The sequence below is a fragment of the Myxocyprinus asiaticus genome, chromosome 42, assembly GCF_019703515.2.
Source record: "Myxocyprinus asiaticus isolate MX2 ecotype Aquarium Trade chromosome 42, UBuf_Myxa_2, whole genome shotgun sequence".
Taxonomy (NCBI): domain Eukaryota; kingdom Metazoa; phylum Chordata; class Actinopteri; order Cypriniformes; family Catostomidae; genus Myxocyprinus; species Myxocyprinus asiaticus.
The window spans coordinates 20,273,508-20,297,609 of record NC_059385.1 but is presented as its reverse complement, the minus strand read 5'-3'; the positions used below and the strand labels follow the sequence as shown (position 1 = coordinate 20,297,609).

At 40.2% G+C, this 24,102-nt stretch overlaps 2 protein-coding genes across 7 annotated transcripts in view; both read left to right on the top strand.

Annotated features, from left to right (window-relative positions):
* Positions 1-827: 827 nt before the first annotated feature.
* Positions 828-21,113, top strand: LOC127433016 (eukaryotic peptide chain release factor subunit 1). Of its 5 annotated transcripts, none has more exons than XM_051684624.1 (11): positions 830-1,029; positions 1,539-1,668; positions 2,297-2,472; positions 2,761-2,900; positions 15,940-16,078; positions 16,168-16,358; positions 16,445-16,574; positions 16,788-16,958; positions 17,982-18,046; positions 19,561-19,708; positions 19,813-21,113. In XM_051684624.1, exons 3-11 carry the CDS (start codon positions 2,310-2,312, stop codon positions 19,893-19,895), a joined length of 1,230 nt encoding a protein of 409 aa, XP_051540584.1. In that variant the 5' UTR covers positions 830-1,029; positions 1,539-1,668; positions 2,297-2,309; the 3' UTR covers positions 19,896-21,113. The 5 variants fall into 5 exon arrangements, 4 of the variants coding, with proteins under 4 accessions (XP_051540584.1, XP_051540583.1, XP_051540582.1 ...); XM_051684623.1 differs by lacking the exon at positions 1,539-1,668 and adding an exon at positions 1,391-1,496; XM_051684622.1 differs by lacking the exon at positions 1,539-1,668 and adding an exon at positions 1,388-1,496.
* A 660-nt stretch (positions 21,114-21,773) lies between these two features.
* LOC127433015 (F-box and WD repeat domain-containing 11-B) overlaps positions 21,774-24,102 on the top strand; it is a 30,242-nt gene continuing 27,913 nt past the window's right edge. Inside the window, exons 1-2 of one of the 2 annotated variants that reach the window (XM_051684619.1) lie at positions 21,774-21,858; positions 23,907-23,969. In XM_051684619.1, the coding sequence (XP_051540579.1) occupies positions 21,820-21,858; positions 23,907-23,969 (102 nt within the window). In that variant the 5' untranslated portion in view covers positions 21,774-21,819. Of the gene's footprint in view, positions 21,859-23,906; positions 23,975-24,102 lie in introns of both variants that reach the window. The other variant, XM_051684621.1, reaches the window with a different exon arrangement.

Genomic DNA, 24,102 nt, shown 5'->3' with positions numbered 1-24,102 from the left:
AAAATCAAAATAACCATTTTTTTTAAATGTATTAATTTCTGCTCATTTAAATAAAATAATAAAGATTACTGTAGTTCAATAATGACAATCTTATGAGAACCACCATTGAGAATAATGGCAATTATGAAAAAAAAAAAAAAAAAAAAAAAAGTGGAAAAACTTTGTGAAATGTAAAAATGTGTATAATTATCAGGAAATTAATGTCAATTCAAAAATTGTCCTAAAAATAGGCTTTATTGTCATTATTTTATTTTATTTATGTAATTATGGGGTGAAATGTGACCTGAAAATGTTTTTGTCTGAGATCACACAGATCCAAAGTATTTAAGGATAATAATAATAAAAAAATATATAATTTTATTTTTATGACATAAGACCTATCACTGACTTCCTCTAAATTAATAACTCTATACAATTATTAACTCTTTTGGAAATGTTCACTTGCAAAGAGCCAAGGTAATGTCAACTAAACCCTGTTTAAAGCTATTTTGCATAGACTTCAGAAAGTTTTATGACTCGCTGATTAATTTGACCTGTAAAATAAAAATAAATAAATAAATAAATCAGTTCTCTGTCTCTTATCTTTATAGAAATGTACATTTATAAACTAGTAAATTGTTTGTGTATCTTTATGCTTCAGACGAAAAAGGAGATATCCCTTTATTCAATTTATTATTTGTATAGCATTGTATGTATTTCCCCTCGTATGTAACTGTTTATCAGTTTATGTTTATTTGCAAATACAATAAAGGGTTGTTCCATTGTTCCACCCTTTTTGACTGACAGCTCAATCATCCAATTACATAGCTCCAACTACACCCTCATGCGTCGCGTTTTCAGGAAGCGATACTAAATGGAATGTCTGCCTTTCCTCCACGTGAGCCACCATCGAAGCACCACTACGCGCAGCAAGAACAAATCTGCTGCTAACGATAAGTGTATAACGTCACTGTGAGAAACAGCGGAGAGCTCGCTCTGGACCATAAAGTAACTGCCGTGCAGAGACGGCGGAGCGGATCAGTGTAGTCTGTGAGTATCTTACAGACATCTCTGTCAGTAAAATGGGTTTGATAATTCGGACCATGTGTATCCAATAAAAAAATAAATATTAGAGTCTCTTTTAAGGGTTATTTCCCGCGAGCGGCGCGTGGCACAGTGTTCCCGGGCGCGAGAGGAGAGGAGAAAGGCCCGCGAGCTGGGTTGCGCTATCCAGTTAGCGCATCAAACTTTAGTCCCACGTCTCTTTCTTGCCCATAATAAGCCTGCCTTAAACTGTGGAACCATCCTGTTCTATCGTATATACTTAATCAGTGCCCTATGAGGCGTTATTTTGAATAGCCGTCCTTCATAATCGCTGATAATTCATAAAGTTGAATGATCTTTTCAGCAGGTCCAGACGGCACGAGGAAGATGGCGGACGACCCCAGCGCAGCGGATAGAAATGTGGAAATTTGGAAGATAAAGAAGTTGATCAAAAGCCTTGAAGCGGCCAGAGGGTGAGGCTCAACTCGGTCTCATCCTCTTTATTTGTATTCCAGGTGTTGAATGACACCTCTGATGTGTGATTCGATTCGCTCTTGGGGAAGACCACATGCTAACCAGTTTGCTAACAGCTGTCTGCTGTTGATGAGAGAGCAGCATGATGGACGGAGAATAAGACCGCGCACAGTAAAGCGTTTTATCATTTATTGACTAAAAATGTATGTTTTGTAATAAAAGAACAAACCAATATTAGTAACTAGTGTGTTGAAAATGTGAAGACCATTTGGGATGACTCCTAAACAGATGTGACATTTAGCCTAGCCCGTGTATACTAGGCAAAATGTTTTGTTTACTTAAAAAAAAAAAAAAAATCCACTTCAATGGCTTGTAGTGTCACATTTGAAAATTACAATGCGACAACTTTATGATTGTAGTCGAAATGTTATCTCAACGTGTCATTGCTTTCTCAACCAGTCGCCATGAGGATTTGGCCTAACTTGTTAATTCTGACTCAGAATACAATTATTGAACATACATCTCAACGAATACCGTCATAAACGTTAAATGTTGTTATGAGGCATCTTTTAAGTTCATTTTATAGAAGTAAAGGTCACTTATTTGTATTTGAGGCTATGAAGATGTGATTATGGACTCAATTTTATCAGATACTGCTCAGTTGCATCCTCTCTTACCCATATACTTTGGATATTGTCCAAATATTCGAGTATTTCTCAATAAACTTTGAGTTGTAGATAACATGAGTTAATATGCTAAACTTGTATGATTTTAAATGGCTTGTATTCTTGCTCCACAGAAATGGCACCAGTATGATTTCTCTCATCATCCCTCCCAAGGATCAGATCTCGCGTGTGGCGAAGATGTTGGCCGATGAGTTTGGCACAGCCTCGAACATCAAGAGTAGAGTCAACAGACTGTCTGTGCTGGGAGCCATTACCTCGGTACAGCAGAGACTCAAACTGTACAACAAAGGTGAATGTGTGGTTGTTTATGCGGCAGAGGCGGTTTAGTTCAATCAAAGATGTTTTGTGGCAATTTATTTAACCATTTCATTGTCAGATCAGTGATTTTATTGTTGGTAAGCTTAACTTTTCTTAATAGTGCCGTTTAAACATTAAGCTGGCTGTTCAAACAGATGTACCATGCATGTAGAGGTTCAATGGAATGAATGTCCTTGGTATGGGCTGATTTAATCTCTTCTTGGGTGTGGTATCTCCTGATCCCCCCCCTCTCATAAGCTTGCTTTTTTTTATCTTGCAGTGCCTCCCAATGGCCTGGTGGTGTATTGTGGCACCATAGTGACAGAGGAAGGCAAAGAGAAGAAAGTCAACATTGACTTTGAGCCTTTTAAACCAATCAACACATCTTTGTATTTATGTGACAACAAGTTCCACACTGAGGTGAGAGCAAGATGTGTTTTGTTAAGATGTGAGCATCAAGGAATAGATAATGAACCAACTCTTTTTGTATATGCATAATTATCTTCATTATCATGTTTTTTTCATAAATGCGCATACACATTCAAAGTGCGTCGGAAGGATGCAAAGGAAAATTTCAAGGGTTCACAACCAAAAGTTGAGAACATCCTGCCTAATTTTTTAAACTGACATTGCTCTTTCCACACCCTCAAAACCGAGCTTACTCATTCCTACCTGTCATATGCTGTCATATCTTCTAGTGTATAGTCTCCCTATGTATGATACAGATTCTCCCACTGCATGTAATTCATACAAAAATATTGAGTTGTCTAAACTAGGGATTGACAATACTGGATTATGTTAATTACTGAAGTGGTGAAAAAGGCCAGTAATTCATTAATCGAATGATAGTTTTTAAAATTAATTTATAGATTGTTAGAAAATTATCTTAGTCTTTCCATACTATGATGGGCACAGACATAGGGGCTACAAGAGTCCAAAATGAATAAATCACAGATGCAGTTTATTGCGCAACCAAAATCCCAATAGCCAGAAGAAAAAAAAAGGTTTGGTGCATATCGTAGGACTTTTAACTATAAACAAGTCCAAAATTCACCCGAAACTCTTATTTTGATCTGACAGAGACTTGCATTTATTTAAAATGTTCTGTATTTACCAAATTAACCTTTTTATAGCATATATAAATCAAATCAAATCACTTCTATTGTCACACAACCATATACACAAGTGCAATAGTGGGTGAAAGTCTTGGGTGCAGTTCCGAGCAACATAGCAGTCGTGACAGTGATGAGACATATACCAATTTACAATAAACATCAGATTTACACAACACAATTTACATATCTTATATACACAATTACACACAACACAATATACAAATAATATACAATGTACAGTATACAATACACATACACACAATATAGAATACACATACAATAATAATAGTATATATCGTATATACAGTTGTGCTCAAAAGTTTGCATACCATGGCAGAAATTGTGTAATTTTGGCATTGATTTTGAAATTATGACTGATCATGCAAAAAAACTGTCTTTTATTTAAGGATAGTGATCATATGAAGCAATTTATTATCACGTAGTTGTTTGGCTCCTTTTTAAATTATAATGATAACAGAAATCACCCAAAAGGCCCTGATCAAAAGTTTATATACCCTTGAATGTTTGGCCTTGTTACAGAGATACAAGGTGACACACAGGTTTAAATGGAAATTAAAGGTTAATTTCCCACACCTGTGGCTTTTTAAATTTCAGTTAGTGTCGGTGTATATATAGTCAGTGAGTTTGTTAGCTCTCACGTGGATGCACTAAGCAGGCTAGATACTGAGCCATGGGGAGCAGAAATGAACTCTCAAAAGACCTGCGTAACAAGGTAATGGAACTTTATAAAGATGGAAAAGGAAGATATCCAAAGCCTTGAAAATGCCAGTCAGTACTATTCAATCACTTATTAAGAAGTGGAAAATTCGGGGATCTCTTGATACCAAGCCAAGGTCAGGTAGACCAAGAAAGATTTCAGCCACAACTGCCAGAAGAATTGTTCGGGATACAAAGAAAAACCCACAGGTAACCTCAGGAGTAATACAGGCTGCTCTGGAAAAAGACGGTGTGGTTGTTTCAAGGAGCACAATACTTGTTGACCCCTCTCCAAACATAGCGCTTATGGTTGTGACCATAGCTCTATTTTGGTCTCGTCTCTCCAAATTACAGTGTGCCAGAAGCTGTGAGGCGTGTCAAGGTGTTGTCGGGCATATTGTAACCCTGTTTTTTTGTGGCATTGGCTTCTTTCTGGCAACTCGACCATGGAGCTCATTTTTGTTCAAGTATCGTATTGTACTCCTTGAAACAACCACACCGTCTTTTTCCAGAGCAGACTGTATTTCTCCTGAGGTTACCTGTGGGTTTTTCTTTGCATCCCGGACAGTTCTTCTGGCAGTTGTGGCTGAAATCTTTCTTGGTCTACCTGACCTTGGTATCAAGAGACTGCCGAATTTTCCACTTCTTAATAAGTGATTGAACAAGGCTTCGGGTATCTTTTAATATCCTTTTCCATCTTTATAAATTTCCATTACCTTGTTACACAGGTCTTTTGACAGTTCTTTTCTGCTCCCCATGGTTCAGTATCTAGCCTGCTCAGTGCATCCACATGAGAGCTAACAAACTCATTGACTATTTATACACAGGTGCTAATTGCAATTTAAAAAGCCACAGGTGTGGGAAATTAACCTTTAATTTCCATTTAAACCTGTGTGTGTCACCTTGTATCTCTGTAACAAGGCCAAACATTCAAGGGTATATAAACTTTTGATCAGGGCCTTTTGGGTGATTTCTGATACCATTATGATTTAAAAAGGATCCAAACAACAGTATGATAATAAATGGCTTCATATGATCACTATCCTTAAAAGACTTTTTTTTTTTTTTTTTTTTTTTTTTTTTTGCATGATCAATCATATTTTCAAAATCAATGCCAAAATTTCACAATTTCTGCCATGGTATGCAAACTTTTCAGCACAGCTATATAAAATATACAGTAGGTTGTATTGTACTGTATTGACATTCAGGCTGTTGGTTGATAGTCAGTTGCTAGTGTGTTGTTAAGAGAGAATATAATTTATGACAGTCCAGTGTGAGATAATAAGATTAATAAAGTGCAGTGCTGATGTACACTATATTGCCAAAAGTATTCGCTCATCTGCCTTTAGACGCATATGAACTTAAGTGACATCCCATTCTTAATCCATAGGGTTTAATATGATGTCGGCCCACCCTTTGCAGCTATAACAGCTTCAACTCTTCTGGGAAGGCTTTCCACAAGGTTTAGGAGTGTGTTTATGGGACTTTTTGACCATCCTTCCAGACGCGCATTTGTGAGGTCAGACACTGATGTTGGACGAGAAGGCCTGGCTCGCAGTCTTCGCTCTAATTCATCCCAAAAGTGCTCTATCGGGTTGAGGTCAGGACTCTGTGCAGGCCAGTCAAGTTCTTCCACACCAAACTCGCTCATCCATGTCTTTATGGACCTTGCTTTGTGCACTGGTGCGCAGTCATGTTGGAACAGGAAGGGGCCATCCCCAAACTGTTCCCACAAAGTTGGGAGCATGGAATTGTCCAAAATCTCTTGGTATGCTGAAGCATTCAGTGTTCCTTTCACTGGAACTAAGGGGCCAAGCCCAGCTCCTGAAAAACAACCCCACACCATAATCTCCCCTCCACCAAACTTCACAGTTGGCACAATGCAGTCAGACAAGTACCGTTCTCCTGGCAACCGCCAAACCCAGACTCGTCCATCAGATTGCCAGATGGAGAAGCGTGATTCGTCACTCCAGAGAACGCGTCTCCACTGCTCTAGAGTCCAGTGGCGGCGTGCTTTACACCACTGCATCCGACGCTTTGCATTGCACTTGGTGATGTATGGCTTGGATGCAGCTGCTCGGCCATGGAAACCCATTCCATGAAGCTCTCTACGCACTGTTCTTGAGCTAATCTGAAGGCCACATAAACTTTGGAGGTCTGTAGCGATTGACTCTGCAGAAAGTTGGCGACCTCTGCGCACTATGCGCCTCAGCATCCGCTGACCCCGCTCTGTCATTTTAATTGCTGTCATTCCCAATCACTTCCACTTTGTTATAATACCACTGACAGTTGACTGTGGAATATTTAGTAGCGAGGAAATTTCACGACTGGACTTGTTGCACAGGTGGCATCCTATCACAGTACCATGCTGGAATTCACGGAGCTCCTGAGAGCGGCCCATTCTTTCACAAATGTTTGTAGAAGCAGTCTGCGTGCCTAGGTGCTTCATTTTATACACCTGTGGCCATGGAAGTGATTGGAACACCTGAATTCAATTATTTGGATGGGTGAGCGAATACTTTTGGCAATATAGTGTATATTGATTGTGAGAGATCAAGCGTTCAAAAGTCTGACTGCTTGGGGGAAGAAGCTGTCATGAAGTCGGCTGGTGCGGGTCCTGATGCTGCGATACCGCCTGCCTGATGGTAGCAGTGAGAGCAGCCCATGGCTCGGGTGGCTGCAGTCTCTGATGATCCTCCAAGCTTTTTCACACACCGCCTGGTATATATGTCCTGGAGGGAGGGAAGCTAACCTCCGATGATGTGTCTTGCAGTTCGCACCACCATTTGCAGGGCTTTGCGGTTGTGGGCGGTGCTATTGTCGTACCAGACAGTGATGCAGCCAGTCAGGATGCTCTCTACAGTGCTGGTGTAGAACCGTGTGAGGATGTGGCAGTTCATTCCAAACTTCCTCAGCCTTCTCAGGAAGAAGAGGCGCTGATGAGCCTACTTCACAACGGCCTCAGTGTGGACGGACCATGTAAGTTCCTCAGTGATGTGGACACCGAGGAACTTGAAGCTGCTGACTCTCTCCACTGGTGTTCCATTGATGGTGATGGGACTGTGTTCTCTGTCTTGCTGATGTTGAGGGAGAGGTTGTGCTCCTGACACCAGTGTGTCAGAGTGGGCACCTCCTCTCTGTAGGCTGTTTCATCATTGTCAGTGATCAGACCTACCACTGTGGTATCATCAGCAAACTTGATGGCATTGAAGCTATGTGTTGCCACACAGTTATGTGTGTACAGGGAATACAGGAGTGGGCTGAGAACACAGCCCTGCAGGGCTCCAGTATTGAGGGTCAGTGAGGAGATGTTGCTGCCCATTCTAACCAGCTGGCGTCTGCTTGACAGGAAGTCCAGGATCCAGCTGCATAGCGAGCTGTTTAAGCCCAGAGTTTCACATCAGGCTTGGAGGGCACTATGGTGTTGAATGCTGAGCTGTAGTCTATAAACAGCATTCTCACATAAGTGTTCCTTTTTTCCAGGTGGGAGAGAGCAGTGTGTAGTGTAGATGCAATGGCATCATCAGTGGAGCGGTTGTTGCGGTAAGCAAACTGCAATAGGTCCAGTGAGGGGGGCAGCACAGAGCAGATGTAATCTCTGATTAGTCTCTCAAAGCATTTGCTGAAGACGGGGGTCAGAGCAACTGGACACCAGTCATTTAAGCAAGCGATTTTGGATTGCTTTGGTACAGGCACAGTGGTGGATGTTTTGAAGCATGTGGGGACCACAGACAAGGAGAGGGAAAGGTTGAAAATGTCCATAAAAACACCAGCCAGTTGGTTCGCGCATGCTCTGACGTGGCCCGGAGTGCCGTCTGGACCCGCGGCTTTATGGATATTCGCCCGTCGGAAGGATCGAGTTACATCCCTTACAGAGACGGAGAGTGAACTAACCTCTGTAGCTTCGGCCGTGAGAGCTCTCTCCGTGAGGGCGTTGTTATTTCCCTCGAAACAAGCATAAGTATTTAGCTCATCCGGGAGAAAGGCAGCAGTGTTCACGGCAGAGTTTTTATTCCGTTTAAAGTCTGTGATGATATTAATTCCCTGCCACATGCTTCTAGAGTTGGTGGTGTTGAACTGTCCTTCAATCTTGTCCCTGTACTGGCGTTTGGCTGCTCTGATAGTTTTGCGGAGTGCATAACTGGCTTGTTTATGCTCCTCCGCATTCCCGGAATTAAAAGTGGAAGTCCGCGCATCAAGTGTCGCGCGAACATCGCTATTTATCCATGGCTTCTGGTTGGGGTAGATCCGTTTTGTTTTGGTCGGAACAACATCCTCTACGCACTTTCTGATGAAACTCGTTACGCTATCAGCGTAAAGCTCGATGTCGTCATCAGAGGCGGACCGGAACATCTCCCAGTCTGCATGATCAAAACAGTCTTGTAGTGTAGAATCTGATTGGTCCGACCAGCACTGGATCATTCTGAGGGTGGGTGCTTCCTGTTTCAGTTTCTGCCTGTAAGCGGGCAGAATGGAAGAGTGGTCCGGTTTGCCAAATGGTGGGTGGGGGGAGGGATTTGTAGCCATCCCGGAAGGGAGAGTAGCAATGGTCCAAAACCCGGTCCCCTCGTGTGTTGAAACTGATGTGTTGGTGGTATTTTGGTGTGATTTATATGAAATTGGCTTTGTTAAAGTCCCCGGTCACAATGAATGCGGCCTCAGGGTGTGCGGTTTCCTGCTCACTTATACTCCCATACAGTTTCTTGAGTACCCGGTCTTTGTCGGCTTGTGGCAGGATGTACACAGCAGTGATAATGACCGCTGTGAATTCCCTCGGTAGCCAGAATGGTCGACACAGAAGCATGAGAAATTCCAGATCAGGAGAGCAGAAAGACTTGATAGAATGTACGTTCCTCTGATCATACCAGGATTTGTTGATCATAAAACATACACCACCACCTCTGCTTTTACCTGGCAGGTCTTTCGCTCTGTCCGCTCGGTGTACGGAGAACCCTACGGGTTCGATGACTGAATCTGGAATCTCAGCAGACATCCAAGTTTCCATAAGGCAAATAATGCAGCAGTCCGTCGTATCTCGTTGGAAAGAGATCCGCGCTCTCAGCTCGCAGAGCTTGTTGTCCAGAGACTTAACATTGGCCAGTAGAATACTGGGTAGCGGGGGTCAATTTGCGCGACGTCTTACTCCGATGAGAACGCCGGCTCTCCTTCCCCTTTTCCTTCTGCGTTTCCATGGCCGGGCTGCCCAGACAAAGGGCTCCGCTGGCGTGTTTGTAAACAGCGGGTCGGCATTGAGGAATTTGAAGTCCGGTTTACGGTGTGCAATTGCAAAACCAATGTGCATTTTTTTTTTTTTTTTTTTGTCTGTCTTAGACAATAAGGCAGACAACATCCAAGACAAAAAACATAAGAACTGTAAACAAAACAAACAAACAAACTGCAATGTTGTTTCGGAGCTCGCAACGCAGCAGCCATACTCGGCACCATATTCACCATATAAAGGATTTATGTATATTTTTTCCAGATGTGGTCTTTTTATTACTGTTCACAAGATATGAAGTTGGAGATGGTATGTTTGTGCTGAAGGGACATGTTTCCATAGATTATTATTATCATTTTTTTTTGTATGCCCTCGCTTCAATTAAAAACCCTTGATTTAGCTAATCCAAAAAGTAAAATTATGCATTGAAGTGAGGACTGAAATATGTATGAATATGGTCACTAATGAAAGATCAATAAAAGTGAAATATGTAACTTTTTTTATTTTTTGTCAAAATATGTTCTACTATCCTGGGTTATTGTTCATTCTCAATTATAAGTAAGCCATTCATGGGTTCGATTGTGGTTTTGTTCATTATGACGTTAAACGTTTATAAATTTAGTATGGCCTATTTGTTCATAGAATCTGAATGAGCTCTTTTGCCAAGTATGCTTACACATACAAGGAATTTGTCTTGGTGACAGAAGCTTCCAGTGCACAAACAATACAACAAGATGGAGATGATAAAAAAATAATAAAAATAGAAAATAAGTATATATAGAAATACACAGTAGACAAAAAGATATATACAGTGGTGTGAAAAAGTGTTTGCCCCCTTCCTGATTTCTTATTTTTTTGCATGTTTGTCACACTTAAATGTTTCAGATCATTAAACAAGTTGAAATATTAGTCAAAGATAACACAAACACAAAATGCAGTTTTTAAATAAGGGTTGTTGTTATTAAGGGAAAACAAAATCCAAACCTACATGGCCCTGTGTGAAAAAGTGATTGCCTCCTAAACCTAATAACTGGTTGGGCCACCCTTAGCAGCAACAACTGCAATCAAGCGTTTGCGATAACTTGCAATGAGTCTTACAGTGTTGTGGAGGAATTTTGGCCCACTCATCTTTGCAGAAGTGTTGTAATTCAGCCACATTGGAGGGTTTTCTAGCATGAACTGCCTTTTTAAGGTCATGCCACAGCATCTCAATAGGATTCAGGTCAGGACTTTGACTAGGCCACTCCAAAGTCTTCATTTTGTTTTTCTTCAGCCATTCAGAGGTGGACATGCTGGTGTGTTTTGGATCATTGTCCTGCTGCAGAACCCAAGTTCACTTTAGCTTGAGGTCACGAACGGATGGCCGGACATTATCCTTCAGGATTTTTTGGTAGACAGCAGTATTCATGGTTCCATTTATCACAGCAAGTCTTCCAGGTCCTGAAGCAGCAAAACAGCCCCAGACCATCACACTACCACCACCATATTTTACTGTTGGTATGATGTTCTTTTTCTGAAATGCGGTGTTACTTTTACGCCAGATGTAATGGGACACACACCTTCCAAAAAGTTCAACTTTTGTCTCGTCAGTCCACAGAGTATTTTCCCATAAGTCTTGGGGATCATCAAGATGTTTTCTGGCAAAAATGAGACGAGCCTTAATGTTCTTTTTGCTCAGCAGTGGTTTTCGTCTTGGAACTCTGCCATGCAGGCCATTTTTGCCCAGTCTCTTTCTTATGGTGGAGTCATGAACACTGACCTTTACTGAGGCAATTGAGGCCTGCAGTTCTTTGGATGTTGTTATGGGGTATTTTGTGACCTCTTGGATGAGTCGTCGCTGCGCTCTTGGGGTAATTTTGGTTGGCCGGCCACTCCTGGGAAGGTTCACCACTGTTCCATGTTTTCACAATTTGTGGATAATGGCTCTCACTGTGGTTCTCTGGAGTCCCAAAGCTTTAGAAATGGCTTTATAACCTTTTCCAGACTGATAGATCTCAATTACTTTCTTTCTCATTTGTTCCTGAATTTCTTTGGATCTCGGCATGATGTCTAGCTTTTGAAGATCTTTTGGTCTACTTCACTTTGTCAGGCAGGTCCTATTTAAGTGATTTCTTGATTGAGAACAGGTGTGGCAGTAATCAGGCCTGGGTGTGGCTAGAGAAATTGAACTCAGGTGTGATAAACCACAGTTATGTTTTAACAGGTGGGGCAAACACTTTTTCACACAGGGCCATGTAGTTTTGGATTTTGTTTTCCCTTAATAATAACAACCTTCATTTAAAAACTGCATTTTGTGTTTACTTGTGTTATCTTTGACTAATATTTAAACTTGTTTGATGATCTGAAACATTTAAGTGTGACAAACATGCAAAAAAATAAGAAATCAGGAAGGGGGCAAACACTTCTTCACACCACTGTATACACACAGTACTGTGCAAAAGTTTTAGGCACTTGTGAAAAATGTTGCATAGTGAGGATTTCTTCAAAAATAATGCCATAATTAGTTTTCATTTTTCAGTTAACATCATCCAGCGTCTAGTAAACATAAAAAAAAAAGCTAAATCAATATTTGTTGTGACCAACATTGCCTTCAAAACAGCACCAATTCTCCTAGGGACACCTAGACTCAGTTTTTCAGATAGGATGTTCCAAGCTTCTTGGAGAATTCGTCACAGTTCTTCTACATATTTAGTCTCAATTGCTTCTGTCTCTTCATGTATTCCCAGACTGACTCAATGTTCAGTGGGGGTCTGTGTGGCCATGCCATCTGTTGCAGGGCTACATGTTCTATTCTATTTGCAGAAGGAATGTTTGGGAGTCTAAAATGTATATTACCTATTGACACACTACAGCTAAAGATATAAATAACCATCTCGACAAAGTTTTGTTAAACATCTTACGTGCCTAAGACTTTTGCACAGTACTGTATATATGTACAGATTAGGGCTGGGACGATTCATCGACATCATCGATTACAGAAATATGTCGATTTGCATAACGTGTTGGCGCGTCGCAATGGAGTAATTAAAATGGCAGCGCCCGGTTTAAGTATGGATTCCTCCGAAGAACAAGCTGCAGCCAAAAAAAAAAACTCTCCTACGGTCATCTAAAGCGTGGGAGTATTTTAGCCAGAGACCCAACAATGTGTTGCTGTGTAAGCTATGCAAATTGGAAATGGCTTATCACAGCAGTACAACCGCCATGAACGAACACTTGAAGCGAAAGCATCCCAGAGCGCTTTGTCAAGATGGCAGCGAGGCAGCACCGTAAGTCCTGTTTACTTTTGTCCCCACCCAAGCATGACATGTTAGTATTACAACACGTGTTTCTGTTAGTAGTAGTCACTTTAAATTGATTTTCTAAATGTTTCCTCATCGCCCCCATGTTAAAAGTAATTTCTGCACCGCTGCTAACGTAGGGTGACCATACGTCCTCTTTTTCCTGGACATGTCCTCTTTTTCGGACCTTGAAGCATCCGGCCAGGATTTCTAAATTTGCAAAAATGTCCGGGATTCGGCTTTAGTTGCATTATGATGTGCATCTGGTCTAATACTTCATTGTGTGTGCATGCATGTTTGCATTGCTTTAACCCCTCTTTGTAAGTCTCGTCTTCTCGCACACCAATTGGTCAATTATAAGAGGCTTGCAGCAACTATTGGCCAAATTCCTACCTGTCAATCTCTCCGCGAACGCGTGAAGTGCTGTTGTGTTCGGCATCAAACAGTTGCTTGACAGCAGCAGCAAATGACAGCTGAGTGGAAACAATGCCCAAACGAAAGTGCTAATTTACAGAAGATTTGCAAAAAATTTCCCATGCTTTCGTAAAGTAAATTAACGGTCTACTTTTTGCGATCAGGTAAAATTATCACATTGCTTCATTTTCCATGGCTATTCAAAATAATACTAATAGTTAATGAAGGTACACTCATGGCATAAAATATTTTATTTTAGTACATGGACATTCAAAAGAATGTTGGAAATTTTTATTTATATATATTTGTTATGCTAATAGTGTCTTTTTCACTGTATTAAAGTTTGCATTCATAGTAACACTGTTTTTTTGTTGCAGAATAATGCCCTGCAGTGCACACTTTGTTTCTTGTACATTTAAGAGAACATGATTTAATAAAATATTGAAATACTAATGACAAGTTTTTTATATTTATTTTGGGTTAATTGTTAGTAATAATTATAAAATATCTTTAGAATAATCAGCAAATTAATCGACTAATCGGAAAAAGAATCGTTAGATTAATTGAGAAAAAAAATAATCGTTAGTACAAATACAAATCTGTTACAGATAGTGCAAGGGAATTTAATGGCAGAAGAGGTAGGATATGTTAGATATAAATAAACTAAGCTGTGTATTGCACATAATTATTGTTCATTGGGGCATTTTTAACTGTTCTTGAGATGGTTAACCTGAGGGGAAAAAACTGTTCTTGTGCCTGACTGTTCTGGTGCTCAGTGCTCTGTAGCGCCGGCCAGAAGGCAACAGTTCAAAAAGGTAGTGGGCTGGGAGAGTGGGGTCCAAAGTGATTTTTCCAGCCCTTTTCCTCACTCTGGAAGTGTACAGTTCTTGAAAGGAGGGCAGGGGGCAGTGCTGATCGTACAGGTGCTGGAAGTAAATTTCCCCAGTCTCACTAGCTGCTGCCTGTCTGTCAGAAAGCTGGTGATCCACTGACAGATAGAGGTGGGAACAGAGAGTTGGGTTAATTTAGTTCAGAGAATAGCTGGGATGATGGTGTTAAGTCAAACTGAAGTCCACAAAAAGGATCCTTGCATATGTCCCTGGTCTGTCCAGATGTTGCAGGATATGATGCAATCCCATGTTGACTGCATCATCCACAGACCTGTTTGCTCTAAGAAAATTGAAGGGGATCCAGAAAGGGTCCAGTGATGTCCTTCAGGTGAGCCAACACCAGTCTGTCAAATGACTTCATGACCACAGACGTCAGAGTGATGGGTCTGTAGTCATTAAGTCCTGCGATCTTGGCGATTCTTTGGGACAGGGATGATGTGGAGCATTTGAAGCAGCTGGAAATTTCACAGTGTTCCAGTGATTGTGTTGAAGTTTGTGTGAAGGTGGGGGCAAGTTGGTTGGCACAGGATTTTAGACAAGTGGGTGAAACACCATCTGGGCCCTGTGCTTTCCTTGTCTTTTGTTTTTCGGAAGACCCGGCACACATCCTCTTCACAGATCCTAAGTGCAGTTTGAGACGCCAGTTAGAGAGAGAGAGACGCACGCAGCAGTGTTTTGTGTGTGCGTCTTTGTTTTGCAGTTTATGTTTGAGTTCAGTTTGTTAAAGTTTTCCATTGACTGTTCAGCTGGTTCTAGCATCCTCCTTTCCCAAACTGTTACACTGCTGTGTGCATCTCTCTCTCTAACTGGCATCTCCAGCCCCACTTATCTCTCTCCCGCTGATTAGTCAACTCAGCGCCAGGCGTGCGTCATCACGGCCCGGCCACGCCCCCATCCTCATCACACTCCACCAGATTCAGGCCAGGAGACCTCTGGCCTGACTTACTCCCTTCCTGGAGGGGAGGTGTTGCCATTTTGGCCGGCCTTCCCTGCTTCCTGGGAAACTGAGAGAGACGAGGAGAGGTAGAGAGGAGAGAGAACGAGACTGAAAGAAAAAGTGGCTCGCCGGTCCCCGGACATGCTGTCGCCTGGTCCTCAGCCACTCCTCCGCCCCCTGGCGGACAACAGCCGCTCCTCCCCTGGTGGATGGCAGTGAGTCCTCCATCCCATGGTGGACGGCAACGGCTCCTCTGCTTCTTGGCTGACGGCAGTGGTTCCTCCGGCTCCTGGTAGACGGCAGTGGCGAGGACTCTACAACAGCGCATCCTCCTTCACCGGTTTCGCACCAGTGTAACGAAGTTCTTAAGATGGGCAAGGAGGAGGCGGGAACCAGCTGTACAGTCAACGTAAAACTTTAATAACAAACTGAACTCAAACATAACATAAACTTCAAAACAAACAAAGACGCACACACAAAACACTGCTGCATGTGTCTCTCTCTCTCTGCCACCCTTATCTCTCTCTCGCTGATTAGTCAACTCAGCGCCAGGCATGCATCATCACAGCCATGCCCCCTTCCTCGTCGATATCAATAGTTCCAAAAAGCAACTATCAGTACCGATTAATCTGTAAAACCGATATATTGGTCTACCTCTAGCCTAAACAAACATTTAACTTTATCTAAAACAACTCCCTTACCCTAAGTATTGAACTTTGTATTGCACTGTTTGTGCTTGGACATGAATGATACCTCAAGTCATGCAGCTTGTCTTGGTCTGCTATTACTTAACTAAGGGATCAGACTCTACTATTTTTGCCTGATGGATAAAAGGTGGACAAAAAAAAAGATTTTGATTACATTTCAACTAATACCATTTATGTCTGCAGGCTTTAACAGCGCTGCTGTCAGACGACAGTAAGTTTGGCTTTATTGTGATTGATGGTAGTGGTGCCCTTTTTGGGACTTTACAAGGAAACACGAGGGAGGTGCTGCACAAGTTTACCGTGGACCTTCCCAAAAAACATGGTAAGATTTTTTTTCAAACTGCTTATGGTGACTCTTTCCTAATTGAATTTTTTTTAAAAGAGCGTACTGACTTGGATCTTCACTCCCAGGTAGAGGAGGTCAGTCTGCTCTGCGATTCGCACGTTTGAGGATGGAGAAGAGACATAACTACGTGCGTAAAGTAGCAGAGACTGCTGTACAACTGTTTGTGTCCAATGATAAGGTCAATGTGGCAGGACTGGTGCTCGCCGGATCAGCTGACTTCAAAACGGAGCTCAGCCAGTCAGATATGTTTGATCCGGTGTGTTGTCCATTTAATCATCTTCTAACAGTCATAATTTATCACTGTCTTTTCTGACTTTATTGTCTTTTTTTGCAAACATACAGAGATTACAAGCAAAGGTTCTGAAGTTGGTCGACATATCGTATGGAGGAGAAAATGGATTCAACCAGGCCATTGAGCTCTCGGCAGAAGTGCTGTCTAATGTTAAATTCATCCAAGAAAAGAAACTAATTGGTAAGAATAATTTACAGGTTGGATGAGGGTGATGGACCACCAGGCACATTTCATTAGATACTTCTATTATGGTATTTAGTTAAGTATAATAAAACCTATGACTTTCTGTAAAATCAACAGGTTAAAATTCAGGGAAATTGATTAATGACTGTATGCATATTTGAAGTTTTATGATGTCCTTGGTTGTGTAGTGAGTCATTTCTCTGATTTCAGGCCGATATTTTGATGAGATCAGTCAGGATACAGGGAAGTACTGTTTCGGAGTTGAAGACACACTCAAAGCGCTGGAGATGGGAGCAGTGGAGATTCTAATAGTTTACGAGAATCTAGACACCATGCGTTATGTCCTACGTTGTCATGGGGAAAACACTACACCGGAAAATGGTATACACATTCTCTCTCTCATTATCACAATCAGTATGTTTACATTGTGGAATATACTTTGACTGATAGATGAACTGGGTTGGGGAGTAATGGAATACATGTAACAGGATTAAAATATAAGTAACTGTATTCCACTACAGTTACAATTTAAATCATTGGTAATTAGAATAGTTACATTCAAAAAGTATTTTGATTACTGAAGAGATTACTTTGCATTTTATTGTCATTTGTTTCATTTAATATTTAGTCCTTTCAGATGGAAAACATTTATACATATAAATGATGTGATCCAAAGTGCATTTGAACAGCGGTGAAACACTTTCTTATGATGTGTTACATTCATACGAGCAGACAGAAGTTTGAAGTAAGTTTTGAGCAGAAGAAATAGAAATAAACCTTGTGTAAATTGTCAGCTTTATGCTAAGCTAAAATGCTATTTCTAGCCATTTTACATGCACATGTTATCAGGCACTATCTTATTTTTTTATCAAGAAAATTCACGTTGGATCATAATTTCTTTTTTTCTAGTAAGACCTTTGATATTAGGGCAAAAATCATATTCTTGATGATAATTTTTGTATTGTTTTCCTGTAAAAATATTTAAAAATCCTTAAAACAAGATCGGTTTGATTTATCTTGTTTTAGAAACAACACTGCATAAGATATTTAGGTTTTTCAGAGAATGTATTTTTAACATGTGTATTTTGTCTTACTGTACTGGCAGAGTTTTTATTGTCAAAACAAGTGAAAAAATCTACCAGTGCTGAAGTAATCTAAAGTATTTAGAATACGTTACTGACCTTGAGTAATCTAACGGAATACGTTACAAATTACATTTTACAGCATGTAGTCTGTATTACATTTCAAAAGTAACCCTCCCAACCCTGTAGCTGAATACACTGTAGCATGAATACACTAAACTCTGCTGTAGCTCAATTATAACTTTGCATGTAAATGTAACGTGTGTTTTTAAAATATAAAAATTGTCCTTTCTGGTTTTAATTTACATTCTTTTGTTATTAGATGAAAAGGTACTTTACCTGACACCAGAACAGGAGAAGGACAAGTCACATTTCACTGACAAAGAGGCAAGTGAAAAGATATTACCAAATACATTGTAAATGAACTTATTGCTGGACAATCTCAGTAACTGAAGTTGTACCAAGACCAAAAATCAGATTGTCAGCTTATGAGTAAAAAGCCTGATCCTTAAGGGAATATTCGGGGTTCAATACAAGTTAAGCTCAATCGACAGCATTTGTGGCATACTATTGAGTACCACAAAAAGTAATTTTGACTTCCCTCTCCTTTTCTTTAAAACAAGCAAAAATCTGGGTTCCAGTGAGGCATTTACAATGGAAGTGATTGAGGGCTAATTTTTTAACGTAAAGTATAGCTACAAGACAAACAGTATGCATGTAAACATGATTTTACTATGAGAAAATCACAATCTTTTTTGTGTGAAGTTATAGCCAATTTTACAACTTCATAGAAATGACGATGTAATGTCAACAAACCCTAAAACCCAAAAATGACTGTAAAGATTACGATTTAAACAACTTTACAGCTCAAATAATAAATGAGATTTAACAAAAGAATTAATGTAAGTGCTTTTATAAAATTTATAAGTTATAACTTCCATTTTAAGTGTTTCAATTCCACGTAGAATTTGGCCACAGCGAAGAACTGTTGAATTTCAAGGTTCAGTCCTCTTAACAGTGTTTTGTAATGTTTATAAGTATTATTTCTGACATACACTCCCCGTTTTCATCTCATGACATATTTTAAAAGGCGTTTAAAGCTGCGTAATAGGAAGTAACCGATCGTGTTGTCAGTTTCTGGTGACGCTTTTAGTCAGATGGTGATCAAACGGAAAATTTTATCAATTTTTTCTTGAAAAAAATTGCTTTTTTTTTTTTTTTTTTTTTTTAAAGGAGGGACGAGTCAAAATTAATTTTGTGGTAAATCAACATTATGCAACAAATGCTGTTGATTGAGCTTAACTTGTATTGAATCTGGAATATTCCTTGAACGATTAGGATGTCACTGCAGTTCTGTTTTTATGTTTCAGTATTTACAGTGGGATCCAATTGTTTGAGAAATGCCACATTAAAATCAAGGATTCAAAATAGTTTAACCCTAGTAAAAAAGTTTTAGGAATTCTAAATTTTAAAAGAAGAAACCTTTTATATATAATTGGCTTCAGTTATTTTATAATAAATATACGTATGTCTTATGAATATACAGTGAGGTTCAAAAGTCCACTTTGTAAATCTGGGATTCAAAAGCTAATTGTAAAAATTAGTAAATTAATAATTATTCATTATTATAATTATTAATTAGTACAAACTAAAATTCTCATTCATATGAACATGATTGTTATGCAAATGTAAAATATTATTTTTATGAAAAATTGAATTAGAAAAAATGCAAAAGCAAAAAGAGTTTTCTCTTGTGGTCTCAGACTTTTGGACCCCACTGTATGCACATTTGGTTGAACTGAGCGAACTTCCCTCTTGTTTTGTAGTATTTACTTTTCAGTATAAAACCAATGTGTGGTTCCAGAATGAGGACTGTACTGTATGTTTATTTTTGTTTTTAGACGGGTCAGGAGCATGAGCTGATCGAGAGCATGCCGCTGCTTGAGTGGTTCGCCAATAACTACAAGAAATTTGGGGCCACGCTGGAAATAGTTACAGACAAGAGCCAGGAGGGATCACAGTTTGTGAAAGGCTTTGGAGGCATCGGTGGTAAGTATTCTTCCACATTATTATTTGAGTCATCCGAATAGAGAAATGTTATTTTTAATGATATCAAGGGGCATTTTTTCACCTTATGTACTTGTTCTTTTAAGGAATTTTGAGGTACCGGGTGGATTTCCAAGGCATGGAGTACCAGGGAGATGACGATGAATTCTTTGATTTAGATGACTACTAGGTAGTCGGGACTGACACAAAAGAAATTTCAAAAATAAGATTCCCCCCTCACATACCCCGCAAACGGCAGGGGAGCGAAGGAAATTGAATCAGCAGGAGGGAGAATACGAATTTGAAAAGATGGCAGATGTTTCCCTGGCTGTAGAAATGCAGTGATTACATCTCTGGACTGGGAGAGACAGAGTTTTCTCCACTAAATACCGGGTCATCGCAACAGCATGGCCATGGTCGGTCTGCCTGTCCTGCCTCAGCTCTTCACAACACACACTAGGCTTTCAGATCTACTTTTTCTTCCATTCTAATCTCACTCCTTTCATCCTTTTACCTCTCCTTTTATAATGGCATCTGCTGCTGTTGTATTTTATTGAAAATGTATTATATTTTCTCTTATTCAGTGTATGAAGAAAGCAGTAGCGAACGATTAGATCTGTACTGCTTACATAGCCACCTCAAGCCCATTGCTAGGCCTGCATTTAATTTCCTGGTTAGCCCAGACATGATTTGTTGCCTTGTTTCTGCTGTAAACCAGTGTGGTGGTGGTGATGCACTCTGAGCCAGCAGTACACCTCCCATCGTATTGTTCCCACGTTTAGGCGTTTCTTGCCCTCAAGTGGACCATTATAGTAACTGGACCCACCTCCCTGTGCTCCAGCAATTCCTCCACGAAGACCTTGAACCGTCTTTCTCCATACATTTCCCTCACTTGTTTTCCTCAGCCCCCAGGAGATGCAAATTCTCAAAATAAACTATATATGAGTGCCTGAATTTTGCAGTTTGAGAGACATGACAGCACAGTGTACCTGCGTCTGGACCCTAACTTCAACACAACATAAAATCTTAGCTCGACCCTTCAGCACTCATTGGTGGCTTCTTTGCCAGCAGAACACATGCATGGAAATTGTCAGTTTGGATCGTTTTAGGGGTGGGGGTTACTGTGATAACTGTGATGCGTGAGTGAGTATATGTCAGTTTGGCTGTTTAATTCCCTTTTAGAAGTCAAATCTTCTGAGCCTGTGGTCAACCACACAAAGCTCTAATTTGTTTTTGCCCAGTTGTAACAACAGATTGGTTTTAGAAGAAAGGTAATGCAAGTAAATGGCATTTTGGACCTTCAATAATTGTGGCATGGTTGGTGTTCTGGCACCTACAAAAATAAACCGGAACTAGAAAACCCAATAATGTAAAAGGGGGAAAACATTAAAGACCCACAATATTTTAACACGTTGTATATTTTCTCATTTTCTTTGATCCATCACAATTTTGTATAAATCATTTGTTACATATGGACACAGACATTAAACGTTCTCATTGTTTTCAAGTTGCACTTAAAGCCTGTTTGTTTTGCCAAGTAAATCTTATTTAGGGGCAAATTAAAATGAGTTTTATATTCGAAAGGGGGTATTTTATTATTTTGCCTTATGAGGTAACTTTAGATTTCCGTAGGGATTGTAAAGCTGGTGAACTTATTTCCCCGATGTATTTATGTATATGTAATTAATTGTGGAGCGATACGGTTTGTTGTTTTGTTTTTGTTTTTTTTAAGATTCCTCCAAGCTTTGGTAGTTTGGTATCGGCGAAATCATCGGGGATAACCCCATTCTTTACCCCAGCACCAGAAAGCAGCCAATCGATATTTGTTTTACGAAGTGGACAAAACACTTTTTGTTATTCGGCGACCAATCACGAATCTTGTTTCACATGTTACATCCCCCATTGGTCATGACGTAGTGTATCTGGACCCGCTTTGTACCTTAGCAGCAGAAATTAGCCAATCACGACGCGGACAACGCCCATTTAGTCAATTTGGGGTAGTTGACAGCCAATCGTATGTTTCAGCTCAAGGATTCTCTCCCCGCCTCCTTTTGTGACGCGCTTGTGTCGCAGGGCGGGGTTTCCATTTTCACTGCGAGTTTCGGGGAACAAACATGGAGCCGGAGATGGAGGACAAAACCCTGGAGCTGATGGTGAGTCCTCGGTTCTGCTTTTGAAAACGGGGTTCAGTCTGTTCACAAGACTTTATATAAAGATATGGCCGTTTGTGAGGGCAGTCCGTGTGAATATAATCAGCTTGTTAAGTAAGTAAGGATCGATTGAGTTGGTGGGTGGAAGGAGGGGTTAGTACTAAGAGAGAAATGGCTGGCACGACTGACAGGGAGGGCCCTGCTCTGTATCGCTGGCTCTTTGGCTTTCTTGTTCGTTCCTTCGCCCTCTTCCTTTTGTCTTTCACTTGTTAGAACAACTGGGGTGTTAATGAACAAGCTGAGATATTGTATTGGGCGATGTTTGATGATATAAACTAAGTGACGGAGGAGGAGGGAAGAAAGCTACCGCGGCATCGTGGTGAGTCGGTGTCTCATCGACTTCAGCCGGCGAGTCGAGCTTCACTGCGGCGCCTCTGCGCCACTCAATTCCGCGTATAATTTGGCCACAGCGAAGAACTGTTGAATTTCAAGGTTCAGTCCTCTTAACAGTGTTTTGTAATGTTTATACGTATTATTTCTGACATACTAACACTCCCCGTTTTCATCTCACGACATATTTTAAAAGGCGTTTAAAGCTGCGTAATAGGAAGTAACCGATCGTGTTGTCAGTTTCTGGTGACGCTTTTAGTCAGATGGTGATCAAACGGAAAATTTTATCATAATTTTTTCTTGAACAGTGGTTGGATAAGTGAATATTTCTATTATAAGTGCCCACAAGACTTTATCAGTAACATCCATTGTTGTGAAATACACAGTTTTAGCAAGCAGCTAAGTGGCTAACAAGATCCAATCATTAGCCTATGTAAACCAATTGCGATTACTTCGGTTTTAAAGAACACATTTTTAATATCAAGTATGTTTTTTCAAGTGTTAGACGTTTATTATGAAAATTGATTAAAACCAAAATAGCTTTGAAAAGTTGTTTGCTGATTAAACATGCAGGTTTTGATCAATTTGGTCTTTTTGAAACTACGTCTGTGTAGTCTCCACCAATTTGATGTAATATTTATTGAAATAAGGATGTAAGGATTCAATATTATGTGCAGTATATTTTATATTTCTATACGGATTTGACATGCAATATTAAAAATTACATCTAAAAAAAGTATTGGCGTGATTAATTAGGCTTTCTATGAATCAATGTCCGAGGTATTTAATACAATAGCATTATAGAATCAGAGTGGATTTGCTTCTTGTTGCCATGGATACAGTGAAAATGGTACGTGTGAGTACTCTTGAGTTTGTTCACTTGGGTATATGAAGGTTGAGGAAGATGGATAAATGCCTTTTGCTTAAAGACAACACACCATGTGGAATTGTGTATGAAGACTCTTTAGTAGAAACCCTCATGAGTAGTGCTGTTCCTGCTCTGTTGACCTTTAAAGATGACTGGAAATGAAACCTTTACATTGTCATCACTGAAGTATGTGTCAGTGTCTAGCTTTGATGTCACTTCACTTTCAGTTCTGAGGGCTTTCATCTACGTTTGTAAAGAGTTTGTCTGATATTCATGGTAAGAATCGTGGCTGTGGATTAAAACGGGTGCTGAATCATGGATATTAAGAGCGATGATATGGATGGCATCATCTCTGTTGTGCCTGTATTTGGGATGTAAGCAAATACTTGTTATGGCCTTGGCTAAGGGACAGCTGTTGACACCTTACCCAAACGCCTACACACTCGGCCCAATCTCCCATCAATACCACACGCTGATGGAGAATCTGTCCAGTTATTTAGCACACAAATTGTAAGCTGTTGTACAGTCCTCCTTTCATCTGCTTTCCAGCAAACAGTGAAACATGAACATGAATTTGTGAGAGCAGATGATCGAAGTATCACCATATAACTTTAATGTTTTGAGTAGTTTGGTTGCAATTCAGTGGATAAGAGTGTTGGATTCATTTTAATGTTGGCTTTATATTGGATCAGTTGTAGTATTGATTTCGGTTTTTAATTTAAATCACACAGTACCATTTATTTCTTAGTTTCGAGAACATTGAATGTAATTATTATGTGATTTTCTTATGCAGAACACCTCTGTCATGGACTCGCAGACTGCAGACCGCTCCCCAAAGATCACCACAGTGTTTAAGGTGAGGTGAATTTGCCATACGTCAAAGTCTGTAGAATTAGTAAAATCATAAAACAGTAGCAATTCATTGACTAGCCTCTTCCTGGATTAGGAAGGATTTTACGTGGTGAACCACTGTTGACAGTGGAATTTGT